The 19,708-nt window shown below is 42.6% G+C and overlaps 1 protein-coding gene across 8 annotated transcripts in view; it reads right to left on the bottom strand.

Moving 5' to 3' along the window:
• The window catches only part of NEDD4L (NEDD4 like E3 ubiquitin protein ligase), a 311,088-nt gene that overhangs the window by 48,176 nt on the left and 243,204 nt on the right, over positions 1-19,708 (bottom strand). For 3 of the 8 annotated variants that reach the window (XM_079108668.1, XM_079108662.1, XM_079108663.1), the window contains 7 exons: positions 14,109-14,241; positions 12,953-13,129; positions 9,985-10,059; positions 8,404-8,463; positions 2,972-3,103; positions 2,342-2,461; positions 1,018-1,215 (listed from right to left, as the gene is read on the bottom strand). In XM_079108668.1, the coding sequence (XP_078964794.1) occupies positions 1,018-1,215; positions 2,342-2,461; positions 2,972-3,103; positions 8,404-8,463; positions 9,985-10,059; positions 12,953-13,129; positions 14,109-14,241 (895 nt within the window). The remainder of the gene's footprint in view (positions 1-1,017; positions 1,216-2,341; positions 2,462-2,971; positions 3,104-8,403; positions 8,464-9,984; positions 10,060-12,952; positions 13,130-14,108; positions 14,242-19,708) is intronic. The other 5 variants (XM_079108669.1, XM_079108664.1, XM_079108665.1 and 2 more) reach the window with 2 other exon arrangements.

Genomic DNA, 19,708 nt, shown 5'->3' with positions numbered 1-19,708 from the left:
TACAAATGACAGTGCAGGTCACCTTGGTTGACGCCTTTTCCTTAGCATTATACTGCTGCTCTCCCAACTGGACGCATTGGTGTTGACCACTAGGGAAAGGAATCCAAAGCTGACCCAAGACTGAAGAGCAGGATCAGAGATAATCTCCAAACTCAAAGCAAGCAGGACCAATGATGCAGGGACCAGGGGAGTCTCAGAGGTGACTACTCACACGACAAGGGACATGGGGCAGGAGGAAAAACTAACCTCCTGCAGCATCAAAACCCAGAGATGACAGAATACATTTCAGTTGACTTAGAGGTCTAGAGATTATACACTAGAAAAACACCAGCCAATTCTTACAAGAACCTCGTGCTGCCTTGAAAAAGCCACCACCGATTCAGCAAAAGAAATGAAGTGACAGAGGAATATAAAGACATGCACATTCACTTTTGTGTAATACATCATGCAGGTTCTTTCTCCCAAATGATCCAAGAGCACAACAAAATAACAACGTGGTAAGAAAAATCGATTTTGACAAAATGTGTTCTGAAGAGAGTGATCAGATTTACAGTCAATCCATTCAATCCATGAGATGCAAAACACTAAAGTGACATCAACACTAAAAACTGAAGTGACAAATCAAGAAAGATGGGGTAATGGCAATAAAGTTTCAAAAGAAAACTGAGAAAGAAAAATGATTTGTGAACAATTTGCAGGTGGTGTAATGAAGCACCCACCCCCAACAACAACAAAACCCTAGCAATATGAAACACGTTTATTCCAAATGTGGCCAACTCTTGAACCAGAGCTCTCCTGAGTGCTGCAAGGAAAGGTAGGCCAACCTGACACCAACACCTGCAGCTGGCTTCTATGCCCACGCCCTTTATGCCCCTGCCAGTCCAGACCTGCAGCACAGATGCAGGTCAGGAGACCCTCGGGAGACACGCTTCAGGGTCTGGGAGACTCCTCTGCAGAGAAAGAACCAATGCCAGACCTCAGGATGAAAATGGAGCCAAAGAAAAACAGCAGCCTTACCCATGTCGTGGTCTTTGTGTTATGGTCAATGAAGAAGGGCCGGCCGTTTGGAGCTATCCTCATCTCCCAGCCAGGTGGCAGGAAGCTCTGTGTGACTTTGTGTTGTGGTTTGGGGGAGTTGTAAGGAGATGGCTGTGGGGACTGTGGATTGGAAAGGGTATCTTTCACAGCCCGGCGTATGGGCGAATCCTTGGCACCCTAAGGAACAATAACGAGCATTAGAACTCTGGACCGTGCGCCACTCAGTGTGTCAAACACACCTGGGTGGGGCTTGCAGAATGCTCCTCCTTGGATGCGGACAAGGGGGAAGCTCCTGGAAACCCTGTTTCTTTGTTCAATTTACTTTTAAATCAATCTAACTTTATACTTTGTTTTTCTTTATGCTTTTTTATTGTTGGTTAAACATGCAACAATATTAAATACTCATAACCACCATTCTTTAGTAACCACTTGGTAGATATCAAAAAATACTCATATTCAGCCTTATGGATGGAGACTTTACAGAGAATGGAGAAAAATATGCCCCTGCTCTTAACGAGCTCACAGTCTAATGTAAGAACAGATTGGCAAATTTTAAAGCACAGAAGAAAAACCTCCACCAATGGAGACAATCACCTGGAATGACAGAGTTAGTTGTTAGCCATGTTTGCGTTAGAGCCTGGAAAAGCCATAGCCCTTCCCCACTAGCAGCAGTCCGACCCAGAGAAAGGAGAAACCAACCCACAGTCATCTCTCGAGCAGAGTCAAGTTTAGAACCTCAAACCTTTCCTCTCTGGCTTTTCTAACTCTGACATTGTGACATCCAGGGATGGCACTAAACAACACAAACAGGAGAGCGCAAAGCAGATGTCCAGCAATGACTCAGAGGGACAGATGTGCATCAGAGACACGAACACCCATCCCATGAGAGTCCCTACAGTCAAAGGAAAAAATGATCAAAGCCACAGCTATGTTTCGAAACTCAATATAAGCATTGGTACTTGAGAGAATTATTATGCAATTCTAATGCGGTAACAGGCGGTAAGGAGCAAAACACAACAAGAATGGAAGAAGTTCTGAAAAAGAGGGGCCACATCCAGCACAAGGTACCACGCACGGCGTCAGCCCGATGAGGATGAGGACCGTGGGAGTCCCGGATGTTAACTGGGTGAGACAGAGAAGCATGTAGGGAGGCTACACGAGGGCACCCCCAGACACACGCACCCCCAGACACACGACTGCGCAGGACGAGGCTGCAAAACTGAAGTCCGCGTTGAGAGAGAAGAGAGATGAGGAGAAGCCACAGGACAGAGGTGACCTCAGTTAGAAGAGGGAGCCTTCTCACCTCCAGTGGGGCAGATAAAGTTACTGTTGGCGAACTGAGGCTACGAGGCCGGCGGATCTGAGGCTCGATTAGGTGGTTGTTACTGTTTGTGGCCGATCCGGAGGCACCGTCTTCTGCAAGCTATTTTGGAGGCAAAAACAAGTTAGCTTCATATGAGGATCTGCCTGCATGTGAGTAGGAGCGTGAACCCAAACAACACCACACAGCAATAATAAGAGGGCTGGTCTAGTTAAAGCATGGAGGAAATAATTAAACATAATAATGGGGGAAAGGATGGGGAAACACATTCAAGGGGAATAAAAATGAATCACTGGCCCACATAAAAACTAGCCTCGGAAGAAGGGGGGGGAGTGGGTAGGGCTGCAACAGGCTGATTTTGAAAACACCTTTCATGTCACATTTAAAAAATACATCCAGGGACAGAATGATTTAAGGTCCAAAGTCTTCCTTAGGTAAACGCCATACTAAAGTAATTAAAGTAATGCATGTCTTTTCTGAAACTGTTTTTTTTTTTTTTTTTTTTTAAACACGTCCTTCAGAGCAGAACATAAACAACATCAGGAGAGGATGTGGGTGATGTGCATCCTGGCTGCTATAGCCTGAGTTTAGGTTGAATGGCGGTCTTCATACCTGCATGATTGGTCGAGTCCAAGTTGTGGTTCGATTGTTATGATTGACATAGTATGTGCGTCCCTTAGCATCTTTTCTTTCTTCCCAGCCTGAAGGTAGGCCCGGCGTGGTATGTACATAGGCCACTGATGGCTGTGCAAGAAATCATTATTATTTAACAACTAGCATTTGTATTCTGATCAGTTTTAATACAGTAACATACAACCAGATAATTCTACTTTCTGGACAAGGTTAAGTTAATTTTATTGGCACAGAAAACATTCCAAAGAGTATCTGAAAGACAATGATAGCTTTTTAAGAGCTTCGAATCCACTGTGAGACGAACCCCACACAACTGGGTGAAGGGGCTCCACGTTCTTACAGGCTCAACTTTTAGACCTGAAGGTCTTAAACATAAAAGGGTGGTTGCAAAGGTGACTCTAAGGAAAGAGAAAGATGCTCTAATCTGTTCTAGTTACTAAACTTCATTGCCAAACTACAGAGAGCTGAAAGGCATTCAAGCCACTCAATACTACTGTCCATGAGAGGATCACTCTGGACACTCCTGCTCCATACAACTGGTATAGGGGTGCTCCTCTAGTGCAGCCCTGGGTTCTTCAGCAAATGAGGCCCTGCATATAACAGCTTTTGGGGCAAAATAAAAATCCAACACAGAGACCCTCATGGATGCTCAGCCTCCCACTGTGGCACCTAAGAAGCATCAGTACATCTGTGTGCCTCAGCTGGGGAGGTCTGTCACCAGACAGAGGAATCCCAAGGAGCCTCATAAACTGAGACCACTCTTACCCCAGTACGCCAATATGGAATATATTCCTTTAACTGGCAAATGAACCATGGACAGTCTCTGGGTTTAACATGTCCAGGGTAGACTGACTGTATTTGGATAATCCATACTAGATTGCAGAAAGACACATTTGCTCCTATGAAGCAGTCTGAGAAAGGCAGTCTGAATGGAAGAACACCAGACTAGGATGGGTCAGGGACTCATGAGGTGATGGGACACGTGGGGTGAGTGCTGTCCTGGGAAGGCCACATCCTAGATCGGCACCTGCAGACAAGCGCTCTAGTGGGAGAGCTCAGAAATAGGACGCTCGTCAGGGCCACCAGGCTCCTGGAGAAGGTAAGAGGAACCAGGTCCAACGACCAGGAGTGACTGTTCCATGAGGCTGTTGCCACCCTGGGTGCTGCCCTCCCTAGTTAGGACCTTTCCTGAGCTTTCAGGTGTCTCAGCAGGTGTCACTCTTTTTGAATGAGCCGAGGATGTAGATCTGCTAACCCTACCTTCCTGTCTTTATTCCACCATTTCTGTTCACTACTAACAACCTGGCTAGTCAAAGAAGGTCACGGCCACAGGGTCCCTCAGGGGACCCCAGGAAAGCACAAGCAAGTCCCCTGCAGGTACTCAGGGCTGCATCCAAAGAGGCTCTGGAGGCCTCTTAACAGCACACTTCAGAGAAAAAGCAACTGCACAATTAACTGGGAAGCAGCAGATTCAGTGGTTACTGCTTAGCCAGCAAGGCACGATTATTATCTTGCTAAAAATGCAGCAACTATTTCCTTGAAGTTTTTCTGGGTAAGTCCTAAAGGTGCCATAAGACAGTTCCAAGATGACCACAGCACCCTGGATCCCGGAGGGGAGGAGATTCAATAGGAGAAGAAACCTCAACTCACAGACTTAAGGCCTTTCATGACTAGAAAGGCAGATTAGCCCAGAGCTGGAGCAGAGCTCCCTGCTGTTCCTTCTCCAGCTGTGACACTAACACAAAAGCACTATTTCAGGCTACATTTATCTGAGTATGATAAAAGCCTACATCTTAGTAGTCAATCAGTATTTCTGGCAGAGTGCAGGCTACCACATTTTAACCTACTATGATTTATATAATCAAAATGCTTTTGACTAAATGAAATATTAAGTGGAGTTTGTTCTTTTCTCCCTCTCTGCTGTGTTACCTTTCTTTCTTTCTTTCTTTTTTTTTTTTTTTTTTCCTGTACTGGGGATTGAACCCAGGGTGTTTACCACTGAGCTCCACCCCAGTCCCTTTTTATCTTACTTTTTAAAAAATTTGAGACAGGGTCTCACTTAGTTGCTTAGGGCCTCACTAACTTGCTGAGGCTGGCCTTGAAATTGTGATCCTCCCTGCCTCAGCCTCCAGAGTCACTAGAATTATCAGCTATGTAACTCTCTGGGGAGAGGCAATTCAACATGCTCTCAGAAAACTCATATCCAAAAATCTTAAGAATATTAGTACAATTCAGTGTCCTTGGAAAGAATATTTATGAGATAATTGATAAACTAAAATAACTTGGATATGCCATGGATATTGTCAGAACTGATGTCTAAACTGTACAAATTTCCAGTGACTAGGTTATTTTCACAGATAGCAGTTAACAGAACTAACCAGTTTATGGAAAACAGCAGAGTAGTAGAGAGACTACTGAATTTGATTAAAATGTTCATTGTCCCTTCTATTGAGAATTGAACTGGTGACCTGCAATTTAGTGGCGTTTATGTGAGAGGGTGTTATTAAAATGTTTCTTTACTGTGTCCTTTCCAAATAAACATGTAGGACAACCTGTGCTGAGGATTCCATTTGTGATTCAAAACACTGCTGCGATGCACATGGCGAGTATATCCCGGGAACAGGCCAGCTTTGGGGCCATCTAGACTTCTGCTGTGTGCACACAGTGTGCTACAGACCTCCTCAGGAAATAAGTTGGGTTCATCAAAACAAAACAAAGCAAAACAAAACAAAACAAAACAAAACACAAAAAAACCTGCTGCTTAGCTTCATTTACCATCTCAAGCTTTCCATTTGTAGACTGAATTTCTCACTGTGTTCTATGATGCCAAATGTCCACCAACTCCAGTTTTACAGCAGCTTTGTTTCTTTCATTAAAATGATGAACTTGATCATGTTTAAACTGAACCAGTATCAATATGGTTTTGTAATAATAACCCCTTTGATATTGACCACCACAGATTCTCCAAGACTGGCTTGAATCCTGTCAGAGCAGTATGTTGGTGTAATTTTAGGATCTGCACAGTGAAGATCAAAGGACTGTGCTATCCCTCTCCTGGTATCTCAAAGGGAGGGCTCCGGCTTAGCTTGCCAGAAAGTGACACCAGTGTGCATCCACTTGCCACAATCAAAGGGCTATGGTTGCTTAGGTGAGAATCAGGGCCTTGTTATACTATAGGACCAAAAGCACTATAAGGAAAGCCAGCTATGCCAGGACGGTTACTCCACACAGTGATGTGCCTTCAGTGTGGACAATTCATACAAAATGAGCTGTACTCACATCACTGAATATTAAGTAATTAGTAACATGTCCCAGAAGGATGAACATAAGTAAAAAAGATTCATTTGTTGAGCTTTATGGATATGACAGTTTGCTTTTCTAAAAGAAAACTGCTCATGTGTGCACATGTAAACACACACGTGTTTGGGAAAACCCAGAGGAAGGAGCAAGGCAACCCACCCCAGGGAGCTCCAGGCTGGACACATGCTTCTGTGTAGGACAATGTGCAGAGGAACAGGAAAGGGGGTCTGAGAGGCAGAAACCATGCTAGAAGCAGAACTGGGGAAGAGAAGTCCAGGGCAGACAGGACAAAGAATGGAGGGGTGGAAGGGAAGGGTGGGGTGGGATCTGGAAGGTCCCTTCCAAGCCTCTCCAGGTATGGAGAAAGCATAGCCTGACTGAGAGTGACATGTGGAGGAACTCCAGAGCTCAAGTCTTTTAAAAACCAACACCCCACCCAAACCTACACTTTAATTCATGGGTGGGGGAAAGGAGAGCACAGGAAAGAAGGCAGGCAAAGGGCAGTTTGGGAGCCAGATGGAATCTCATTCAGATGGAACCCACCACGCGACTCTGGTCACGGAGCCTAGTACTACATTGACTCAGTTATTCTGCCATTTACCATCATCAGCTGGCACAACACACCAAAACAAAAACAGGTCGCAAGGCCAATAAAATGCAGAGGTAGATGACACACTGACCATGCGCAGGGTGAGATGCTAAAGTCATCTCGTGAAATGATCTGTTTCCCTCCGGCTCTGTCACTCACAGACATTACCTGTGCACAGTTCATGCAGAATTCTCTGAAGTCCCCTGGAGACTGAGCCTGATCACTCAACGTATGACTTCCACCAAAGCCCAAGCAGCTCAATGCCTTTAATCATGCCATTGGTTACTGAGTGCCAACTTGATTTTCTCTTGCCCAATCCTGCACTAAATTCTAACAATACCTAAATCACTTCTTTAAATCATCACCATACTTCAGAAAATCAGCTATTATATATGTAGTTAAAGTTATTCAACACTAAGGAGCAGTTACAGCAGAAACAATACGGATGAAACAATATGGCAAAAATCTTCAAGAAGCTTCCTCAGCTCACTGCACCAGCTCAACGCTAATCTGACTTTAGGGACGGAGACAATCAAAATACACAAAGTAGAGTCACCCCAAAACGTGAGTAGCATAAGATATTCAAAACAATGACTAAGAAGAATAGTAGGTAACTGGTTTAAAGCAGCACCAAATTTTCTAGATCATTTAAATATCTTAACCCACTAAGTTCCAAGTTTTCCATTCTGTGAACATAATAATTATTTCAAAGTTACTATAAACAGTATATTTGTTGCTCAAGTTAAGTCTTTATAGGCAGGACAAGATGGTTAATTATGCTCCCTGCCCTGGGAATTGTACAATCACCTGTGCATTCTCCTGTGAATCAAGTCTCTAGTGACAGAGAAAGGACATTGGTTCATGGTGGAGACACAGCAAGTCTGGCCCCACATTGGGAAAAAAAAAACCAAAAAACAAAAACATGATATGGGAAATGCAGAGGAGAATGTAGCCTGGTCCACAATCAGGACACACTTGTACAAACTCATGCAATTCCTGTGGTTTCTTTGATTATCTTCCGATGAAATTATTTTAACCCAGCATTCTAACAAGCAAAAGCTCTTCCAGAGTACAAACACTAGAAGGCAAAACTATATCTGAAATAGTCAAATTAAATGCACTTAACCAAAGCTTGATGGTATTCCTAATACAGTTAATGGGACCAAAAGTCATTCCATTTTACCCAGTTCCTTTAAACAATCCAGAGAAGTTCAAAATAAAAGACACAGGCATCTCTGTAGCACAATGAAGCTGATCTTTTCTTTTTTTTTAAAATATTTTTAAGTTGTAGATGGACACAATACCTTTTACTTATTTATTCTTTTTATATGATGCTGAGAATTGAACCCAGTGCCTCACACGTGCCAGGCAAGTGCTCTACCACTGAGCCACAGCTCCAGCCCCTGAAGCGGATCTCACTTGTTAAAGTGAGGTCACTTGTTAAAGCATATTCACCATCCATCGAAATATGAAACCGCCCCACAGACTTCTGCAATTAATGTCTAATAAAGCATGTCATTACCGTCGGCTCCTCACCACCCGAGACTGTGGACGACCGTGCTCTCCTAGTTGGGGCACCGGGCTGTTAAATGATAATTGACGTCAGTGAAGTGCACTCGGGGGATGACCCATGGCATAGTGCACCGGGGATCATGGCTGTGACAGTGCCGGAAGACAGGTGACAAGAGAGCAGAATCCCTGACACCAGTCGGGGGCCAAATGAAGCTGCGCAGTCACTGACCACCAGCAGCCAGAGGAGCCCCACCCAACCCCACGCTGCCCAGAGAGGCTCAGGCTGCAGAGCCGGTCTGCTTAATGACAGCAACCTCAACAAAGTGGGATGGCCGAGAAGAGACAAATAGAAAGCCGGTCTGCTTCGTCCTCACTGGCAGGGATAAGCAGATTCCTAAATCCGCCAAATTCAAGACTCAGGCGGAGGCCGCTGGTGATCAGTGAGTTCACAGCACACGGGGAGGAATCACCAGTCTCCAGGAAAGTGAGCTCTTTGGCAAATTAAATTGACATGGATTTTGAAAAGGAGAGAAAGTGCCATTAATTCATCAAGGAAAATCACAGGATGGTTAGCCTGAGGACCACCCCACCATTCATCAACGCTGATTGTTCTCTTTTGGGGGCCGTGCTGAACCTCTCCCGCAAAGATGCTCTCCTCAAGCTTGTTATGAACCAGTTGACTCTGTGTAGCTCACAACTGAATCAATCAGCTTGGCTAGTGCACTCCTTAATTCAGTTTTTAAGCATAAAAAACTAAAACCTAGGTCAAAATATCCTTTGAAGCCAAGTAAAAATGGACACGATTGGAAAGACATTGATTTTTTCCCCCTCAAATTCACACATAATGAAGAATGTCATAAAATAATCAGATGCGTAGTAATAAAAAAGAGTCAAGGTCAAATGCCAAATCAAATGTGTAAAACTGCATAATATTTTTACCTCCAAAATAGGAAATAAGTTGACCTAAAATTTCTCTGTCATAATGTGTATGTCCCACACTTCCCGAGGAAGTGCTGACGTGTCCTCCAATTGGAATATTTAATTGTTATATATACTGGATGCTACTAACCCTCTACTGCTTCTGTTTGCTGATAGTCACTAAAGGTTGGGGGAGTGAGCACAAACTATTGCCAATTCTCTGCCTTTAAAGAGAGAGCAGGCGTCTTTGTGGAGTTAAGAGTCAAGGCCATAGGGATGGAAAGAGCATGTGACTACCCAGAAGAGTTCTTCCTGTTTTAAGGGGTTGGTAGATTTGCAGGGTCCAGCTTGCTGGAGACAGTGACAGTCAATCCACAAAGTGAAGGGAATTATTAAAGTACCAGGTCATTACCCTTAAGGAAGCACATCAGAATTGGTGGAAATTGGGGTGAAAACCAAGGCAGCAAAGTTTTAAGCATTTTGGAGACTTGAGTGGCAATACCAATTTGTGTGTTGGAGACCCACCCTCCCTGGGCAATTTGCGAGGTAAATTTCAAGCATCACATTTACGTGGTGAATGGATCTTCACAGGAAAAACTCTTTCTCAGTAGCTAAGAAGATTTCTAATCAAAGCCCAAAAGCCAGCTGGTGACTGGAAATGAGCATGGGTTACCGGTGGTAGGTGGGCCTGCTCTGCGACCGCGTCGGTGACACTGCAGGACCGCAGCCTTGAGGAGGGCTCTCTCTGCTGGAGGGGAGGGAAAGACAGGAAGCGTCAGAAGGCATATTCCTAGAAACAAGCTTCACTGGTTTAAGAAAATTCTATCACTCAATCCTATACAGTCATGAAAAGGAACGTCCCTTTGCAGTAATCAGAGTGGACCCTGAAGGAATGAAGTCAGTCTGTTTCAATTCTTGGCGTTTTCAGCAGACTGGGATTTTGAATGGTCCCTTAGACTTAGTAGCTAAAGCAGAGAGGGAGACTCAACCTACTGGAGAGGAAGCTCAACTGGCCCCTGCAACACTCCGGAGCTGCTTTGTAACCAGCAGTAAGAAGTTAGCACTCTTGTGCTCTGCTTGGGATGTCAGCTCTAGGCAACTTCTATTGTGACAGGGAATAGAGGGAAAAGGAAGACACAAGGGTGTAAGGCTATTCAACACTTACTGACTCTCAGAGGTGACAAAGAATCAGTTGGATTCTATGTCCCCAGGAACTCAGAACCTCACCTTGTCCTCTCCTCCTGAAGGATGAGGTACTTTTCATTTTAGCTTCTGAGTGGAGTTCAAGTAGTACAGAACAAAAAAGGAAGGGAAACAGTGGGGCTAATCTAAAACCAACCTGGTGTGCAGTGTAGAATGTTCCTCTCATTCTATGTGGTTAAAGCCTGACAGATCTGAACGGAGATGGTGGCAGATCACAGACTGAAAACAAGGGTCTCCTTATTAGCAGGTTTATCCACTATGTAAGTCTGCAACATACACTTATTTTTAACATTTTTGCAATGACAAGTAAAATAAGATAATGTCCAAGAGAAACTCTGGGTGGTGATGGGGACTACCACGTAGTTTCCCACACTGGCTCGTGTGGAGGAGTCTTTTTTTTAAAAAAAAATTTACACATTTATTATTAGATTATAGTTATACAAAGTAGTTGAGTTCATCCGGACAGAATCACACATGCATGGAATTCAATTTTAGTCCACATTCCCCCCAACCCCCATGTCTCCTTACTCTACTCTACTGGTCTTATTTTCACTCATCTGTGTATTTATTTTTGTTTAGTTCTTTCTACTTATAAAAGTGGAATCCCCTGGGGTGTAGTTATATATGCACATAACATGATTTTTAAAGAATTCATTCTGCATTTCCTCCCCCTTCCTGTTCCTCTCTCCCTCTCCATCTTCTTCTACACTACTGATCTTCCCTACAGCTTTATGATATCCAAGTCTCCCTTCTTTCTTTCCTTTATTTCACCTTAGCTTCCACATAAGAGAAAACATTTGATCTGTGATTTTCTAAGTCTGGCTTATTTTGCTTAGCATGTTCTCCATTTCTATCCTTTTGCCAGCAAGTACTGTAATTTCATTCTTCTTTATGGCTGAGTAAAATGTCATTGTGCATATACACCACAATTTCTTAATCCATTCATCTGTTGACAGGCATCTAGGTTGATTCCATAAAGGAGTCACTCTTGAACAAATGTTCACACTACTGTCCTTGAACACAGAGTGACCCTAAGGGGCAAAACCAGAGATGGGTTCCCTAGACATTCTAACACTTAACATAATCTGAAAATATAAAAATACTGCACTTGGGTCTTAAGGTTGTATGTGCATGTATATTTTTCTTACAGAACAATTAAATCCAAGAACTCCCTATGCAAAAACTAGAAATGCTAATTTATTATTAATGTTGAGGAAAACTGAGTTTTTTCACTTGTTTGACTAAAGGTATACAATTGCTATTGTTTATACTATTCCTTTTTTTTAAAATAGGTATTAAGTACGTGACTTCATTGCTTGTTTCCATAGCAACAGCTTTACCAATTCAAATATCTCACATATACAACCTCTTTTCCTGTTCACTTAAATTCACTAAATTTTCACCTCAGTGGAATTTCTCTTTCTGAAAAATATTCATAGAATTTTAATGTGAAACCACATTAACAAGTAATCACTGACACTCATGTAGCATTAGCCCACTATGTCTTTTGAAATGAAAACACCCTATCTAAAGGAGCAACAATCTTGTGAGTACTTCTGACGTTTTTGTAATTTAGGGTCCTCCTATCTCTTTACGTTCAGCATGCTCATAATGGGGACTGTTCGTTGTAGGATGCCATTTTCAGTGGAGAGACTGTGATCACTCACTGTAGTACATCTTGAAGTTCCATTTCTTGAGAAACACTGAGTTTGCATTTGATCTTGATTCTACCCACATGCAGGGATTACCTACAGGCCTTCTCTGAAGTTTCATCTTGTAAAATGCAAAGCTCTTCACGACTGATTCCGTTGCTTTTCACTGGGGATCAACCCTACCTGAAGCTTCTAGAAAGCATTTCTCTGATGGTTGAGAATCTCAGCCCAAAGGCTACCTTGATGCCAGTGTCACCTTTCACACCATTTCTCAAGGAGTCAAGCTCTGGGAAGCTCCTGTCTTCTGCTTCCCATTCAAACCTTGTCTTGGATGGGCCATTAAATCACATGCCCTTATCTTGTGATGTGGGAATGATAAACCTCTGAAATATGATTTCAGAGATTTGATCAAGAGGCCCAAAGGCTTCTAATAATGGTCACCATGAAATACCACCTTCATAATGAAGGCACAATTTTTTGTGAGTTTTTTTAGTTGGGAAAGAAATTCTACAAGGTTAAAGCTAGTAATTACAGAATTCATGGAACTTTAACCTTTGAATTTTTTTTTACAAATCCAGAAAAAGAGCTGGTGATGCATAGCTATTTTCCAAATCAAAAAAGGTTCTCACCTGCCTGGGCTAATTTTAGTATAGTTCTGTTTCTAGGGAAGAAGACACTTTGGAAAATGTCAGAGTTAACTGGAAGTTGGAAGACCCTTGGGTGTCATTTGCATACAAGATTTTCCTGAAGCAACAAAAAAGAATATTGCTCAAGCCTACTACTTACAATCAGAGAACTGAACTGTTCCCCATTGGAGTCTGGAGTGATCTGAAGCCTTCTGGTTAGCTCCTCCGACAGTTCCTGAGGGCTGGTCCGAGACACTGGGGAGGCGGGAGGTGGGGGCAGAGCCAGGCCAAGAGAGTCTCCAGCCATATTCACTTCTTCTGAAATGGTCTCCCAAGGCTTTGAAGGAATGAGACACTGGGGTAAAGGCTAAGAACTGGGGATCGCCCTGTTCTCAATGAAAACATACAATAATCATGGGAATAACTATAATTAACATGTAGTCAACGCTTAGCATGAGACACACAAACTTCACAATAATCATGAGGAAGATATGACTACTGTTTCAATTAAAAGATGAGCAAATTGAGGCACAGAGAGAAAGTGGCCCAAGGTACAAGAGCTAGTGACTGGCACCGAGACAGGACCAAAATGCCTGGTGCAGAGGTGGCTTACAAACCTCTTGGGCACCAGCTCTGAGGGGTGGCTTCTTGCCAGCATTTGTTAATGTGCCTGGGCTAAAACAATCTTCTCAGGAGTGCACCAATGATTTTCATGGGTTTCTTTTACTCTAACTGCTGAGGATTCATAATGAAAACATCACAGATCTGACAAGCTGTAATTAAGCACTGAAATAAAGCAACTTCTAGTGGATTTATTTTAAAATCATTAATTTGCTTTTCTAATTGTGATTACTGCAACAATTTGTGAATGGTTCTCTTTCCAATACAATGTCTAAAAAGAACATATTTCTAGCAAGTAAACAGAGCTGTTAAGACAGCATGGAAGTTAAGATTATTGCCCATCCCAAATTTGTATTTTCTTGGTAATAATTCTCTTTTACGATGTCAAAACAACTCAGTAAAAACGTGTCTATGATTTGTTCAACTGTTCGAATATGATAACCTGATGTCATTTAATAAAATGTGGTTCGACTCTGGGGAAAAACAAATTACCAAGTGAAAATATCTTCAGATTTTCATACTAGAAATAATGCTATTCCCTTTTGTGATGATAGAGTCACATGTGCTTGTCAAACATGGATTTTACAAGCACTTGCTAAATTAATTAGCACCAGATGGCAACCCATTCGCTATGCAGCCCATCTTGACTTCCTAGACAAGGCTCACTGAGAAGGAATCACGGCAGTCCCTCCTACCTCAGGGCCCTCTCCGCCTTCCGAGGCCTCGGGCTCCAGGTCCTCGCTGATGTGCCTCCGAGAGCGGAAGCGCCGGTGTGCCGCCTCCTGGTTGATCTGCCTGATGTTATTGTCCGACTCCGAGGACACATCCCTAAGAGCGGGTGGGGGCGAGAAGGGGAGTGGTATTCGGAACAGCCCTCCAACAGTCCAACCCTAAGGGCAGCACGCCAGGACACCAGTGACATACACGGAATACGGCTGCTCGCCAGGGAGCTCTTCTACCTTATCTTGGGGAGAGTGCAGGACAAGGTCCCTTTCCATCAAATGCACATGTTCGTAGCACAGTGGTCACAAGCTTTAGGGCATCGTTCCGGCATACACAGTCCTCCTTTGATATCCACAGGAGACTGGTTCCAGGATCCCCTCCGCTTCCCAAGGGAACCAAAGTCACAGATACTCAAGTCCCTCACATAAAATGGCACGATACTTGCATAAAACCTACCACGTGCTCCCATGCACTTTGTCATTGCTAGATTATTTGTAATACCTCATTCAATGTACATGCCATGAACATAGCTATTATCCTTCTTTTTTTAGGATAAGAAAAAAAAAAGTGCTGTATGATTTCAGTACAGGCGTAGTGCTTTTTTCCAAATATTTTTGATGTGTAGAACCCATCGAGAGAGCCCTGATTGTACCTTAAAATGTACTTTAGTATTTAAGAACAGGACTCAAAGTCCTCCAACCCATGTGGGACCTGAGGCCTGTGGATGGAGGTGAGAAGCGAGCTCACACATACAGCCCATCAGCACAGACCCTTTATGGAGCCCAGCAAGGACAAAGCAGCTACTTTGGTCATCAGCAACTGACCCAAGATAACCAACGGTATACACTGATGGCAGCAATCAGAGAAAAGGACTCCTGACCCAGTAGCTGCTTTCTATCTTGTGTTCTGACGAAATCTCAAGAGTCCTACTACCACGACCTCCCTTCCCTCCAATCTACTTCAAAAATCTGAATGATCACCAGGAACCAACTTCCCAAGTCCATTGGGATTTGAAGAACACTGCAACATCATTTTGTGAGTATTTTTGGGGTGATGGAGGGGGTCACATAAGGTTCTCAATTCAAGATCTGAATGCGTTGACTTAATATTGAAAACATTTTTTGCTGCATATTACAGATAATGGTCCTCTGGGGAGAAAAAATCAGAGGCTTTCAGAGTAGAAGTTTAAATTCCAAAACATTTTTCAGAGGAAACTCTCAGCACATTGCCAATAAGATTTGACATTCCATTAACAAAAAGTATGTTGCAAGTTAATGTTTCAGACTACACGAAAGTTATTTCAGACTAATTGAGATATAATATTAAGAGCCCTAATTATAGATTCTTTCTAAAATAAAGGTTTTAAAGTTTCTAGTATAGTCTCAAACTAACTGGTGCTATGTCCCAAAAAGTGCCTGCTGAGCCCGTGATAGTGTCTAGTCTGCAATTAGCAGCTGTTGGCAAGTAAGTGGATGACTTTTCAACACGGACTTCCTAAACAGCTGAGCATTTCCAATGGACATCTTTACACTATTAGCTTTCCTGGTCAAGGGGCAAGTGTGCAGGTTAGTGTGCTTCTATTCAATCTACATTTTTCAAATGATACTTCCTTATTATTAGAGTCTGGATTAGTATTTTATTATATTTGTATATCCAATACACAAATGTTTGGCACTCTTAACAAGATACCTTCTCTGCCTATTTCATAGTTACACTAAATATAACTAGAGTAAAACAGCACACTAAACAGAGGAGAAAACATTATTATGATCATAGAGGGAATTATTAAAGTCATAGTATATAAAAGTATATTAATAAAACTTCTGGAAGCAGGAAAATAGAATTATTAAAAATGATGCTGTTGGTTATGTTACAAAACACAATGCTGTATTTGTGATTTTATGTTGTAGTCATTTTTATATGACATTCAATTCTTAAACACATAATGACAATGATACAATGTTAATAGAGAACAGAAAAATTTGGAAGGAGAATGATCCAAATACATTCATAAAATATGTAAACAATTTCAGTTAGTAAGAAGGCAAAGGAAACTATACACATCCTCTTTCACTTTTTGAGGATGAAAGCAATTTCTTTTTAGGATGAGTGACTTCACTTAAAAATATTTCATAGCCAAAAGTTTTATCAAAATTTTAAATCTTCCCTGAAATGCCAGTTGCAATCACACCAAGGGCGTAACCTGTTCATGTTGCTGAGTGCCTGTCCCTAAACAAGGTGTGCAGTACATCCTGGGCTCTTACAGGGACTTTGAGAGGTGAAGAAGAATGAAGGTTTAATGTTACTATGTCTGTATCTTACTTGCTTCAGAAATATATGAAAGTCTACTGTGCCAGGATCGAATTATTTTTTTAAAAGAGATGCATTTAAAAATCGATTATGTCTATTTTCTTTAAAGAATGAGCTCGAATAATCAGTAATCAGCATGAAGCAGAAACAATTAAACCGCCTAAGAAGCAAGATAACTCTGAATCTGAAATTCCACCCAAGGGTTTTTAGAATCTTTTTTTTTTTTTTTTTTTGGGTGCTGGGGATCAAACCCAGGGCCTTGAAGCTTATAAGGCAAGCACTCTACCGACTGAGCTATCTCCCCAGCCCCGGTTTTTAGGGTCTTAAGTGGTAATTTGAAAAAGTTCACACAAGGGCAGCCACTGCATTTAATTGAGTGAGTGAGCGTGAGCAAGAGGGCTGGTGAAACCGAGACTGGAAGTTTGGAGCATGGGACCATTTATGATGATTTCTGACAAATTAACCATCTAAATTTCGAGTTTTCAGTTCTGCAAATATTTCAATGACACAGATATATTAAAACAGGTCATCAATTTATGTTTATGTAGGTGTTCCATATCTGGGATGATGGGCCAAAATGGAAAATGGAAAAATGACTTTACTGGGAGAAAAGAAAATAATTTAAGGAAAGGCTACTTCCATTTTTCTTCAGTCAGGAATTTTGCACATACATTCTTCAGTGACTTTTGGGGAAATGGCAAGAGAGAGCATGGGTCCACCTGCCTTGAAAACAAGCTCAGGGCCAACCACAGATGAGTGTGTCAGATCATTTCCATCTATGGTACAATAGTGACGACAGAGACGACCTGAAGCAGAGAGGTGACTGAATCACTACGAAAGCAGGGGCTGTACCAAATACAACAAAAAGGGCTAAAGCCAGTGTTGCTTAACAAGTTTATCTTTACTTACAAAATGTTGTAATATACTGCCTTCACCTCTTCAAAAATTTTTGTTCTTATGCCAAAATTTACCGTTTACCTTTAAATAGGATCAAGAACAAATATAATATTAGGGATGTTTTAAAAGACACTTTCAGAAATGAAAGAGCTGGGTGACTTCTCGGGTCACCTTGTGTGCTAAAGTTCTGAGCCTAGGCCTAAAGCTGGCCAAGCCAGTGCACTAGAATCATAAGCCTCGAGTTACTTCCAAGAGTGGCCCCCGTTGGATAGCCATCCATTTAAAATGTATCTTGCTACACTCCAGGAGTAGAGGAGGAGATCTCTGAATGGGGAAGCGTCATGTGCTCCATGTCACAACACAGTGCAGCACAAGGCTTCTGGGGGAGCTGGACAGAAAAGACAGGCCGGTGGGCTGAGGCGTGCAATCGACCCAGGACGGGCATGCTCTGGACTCTTGGTACTCGCTTTTGTTTTGGGGGATGGGTTACTATCCACAAGACCCAGGAACAAGTGAAAGCAAGCAGAAAGCAGCTGTGACAGGGCCACTGAATGAACCACGTGTGTGACTGTGGGTGGCAGAGACCAGGGTGATGAAGAGCTCTGTAGGAACACCCTGCGGGCAGCAGAGCGTCAATGACAAAACTCAAACCTGTTTTCAGTGGGCTCAAATCTGGACAGAGGCCTGTAGCAGGTGGGTAAGAATCAGTCACTGAGGGGGTCACCTCCTTGGCTTAGTTAGCACAGGCAACCACTCTCTGACCTCTTGATTAGGATACTTCCGAACAACAGTCATCTCCCTTGATGGTGCTGCAGCATTTTGTGAAAACTGAGTTATGGTAAAAATTATTATTATTATTTTTGGTTCCCGGGGATTGAACTCAGGGGCACTTGACCACTGAGCCACATCCCCAGCCCTATTTTGTATTTTATTTAGAGACAGGGTCTCACTGAGTTGCTTAGCACCTCACTTTTGCTGAAGCTGACTTCAAACTCGCCATCCTCCTGCCTCAGCCTCCTGAACTGCTGGGATTACAGGTGTGCACCACCGTGCCTGGTGGAAAAAATTATTTTTGAACTAAATCAATTCTCAAGATAATTCTGGGGGTCCAAGGGCTTTTGACCGGGCCTAACAAAATTAAGGAAAAAGAAACACAATCCATAAAAGTGCCAAGGGTATGAAAAGTCTGTTACGAAGACTGACTTTCTCCCTGACTTTTGTCTTGCTTTCTAGAAGCCAAGTCCACTGGAAAGGAAGGCGTCCTTGTGTTCCACTGAGTTCTGCTGACATCCTTCCTGGTTCAGCCTCTCCCTCTAGTAGTGATGCCTCACTGATGGGGACAGCCATGCCCCAGCTTCTCCTGAAACCACGCTGGAATCTGAACTCATGTCAAGAACTGCATTTCCCTTCGCTGCTTCCGGCTTAGTGATGAGCCAGAGTTACATGAGATGCATCCACTGGTTTGGTTTGGATCAATTCTCTGGGACACTCCCACAAATGTGGTACTGTTTTTAACCAAGTTACTGAGGTACAACTGACACATAGAATCTGTATTTACTTAATGAACACATGTGGATGAGTTTGGGGATAAGCACACACCCGTGAAACCATCAGAAAATCAGAGATGGAATGCTGAGAAAATGCATGAAGTGTCTTCTCAGGAATTCCTCATTAGAGTTACACAACTCTGTGAGGCAACAAAAGCAGCAAGTATCCCCATTTATCCCAAAAACGCAGACTTCGATCTGCATGATACTTAACAACAAAGCTGAAGACCTTTCCATCTATGTGCTAGCTATTCCTGCTTCTGTCTTTTGATTTGGTCCCTTGTGTAACTGTTCCTTTTTCACAGAGGTCACATGATACTCTGGCCATCGCTGTGTGTCACCTTTTCAGGTTCTGCTTTCTTGTGCTGTTTGGTGAAGGAGGATAAAGGTGCTTCATTAGGGTATTGCTACTACTTCCCATCTCTGGATGCAGCTAAGCCCAAGGCGAGTCCAAGGTCATTTTTATTACAAACACCTAAAGTAGTCAAATCACTTGCCATACTTTTAATAGCTCAGATTTTTAATGAGAGGGAAATATGAATAAATAAAAATATGAACAAATAAATAGCATCGACTAAACCATGTCTTTTTGTATTTCTATGGGAAAAATTATAGCAAAGAATGGTTCAGCATTTCCCCAATGTCTTGACAGTTATGCTGTTCTGGGAACAATGAGTTAATGGGCAGTCCAAAGTGAGCAAGGACAGATGATATTCATGAGAACCCACTTGGAGGCTCAGGGGGAGGTTCAGCTAGTCATTGCTCTAGATTCTGTAAGCTTTACTTCCAAATTAAATAAAACCCAAACCAGTCAAATT

Source organism: Sciurus vulgaris, assembly GCF_902686455.1.
Source record: "Sciurus vulgaris genome assembly, chromosome: 13".
Lineage (NCBI taxonomy): Eukaryota > Metazoa > Chordata > Mammalia > Rodentia > Sciuridae > Sciurus > Sciurus vulgaris.
The sequence above is the reverse complement of the archived record's forward strand: the minus strand, read 5'-3'. Positions and strand labels throughout refer to the sequence as shown.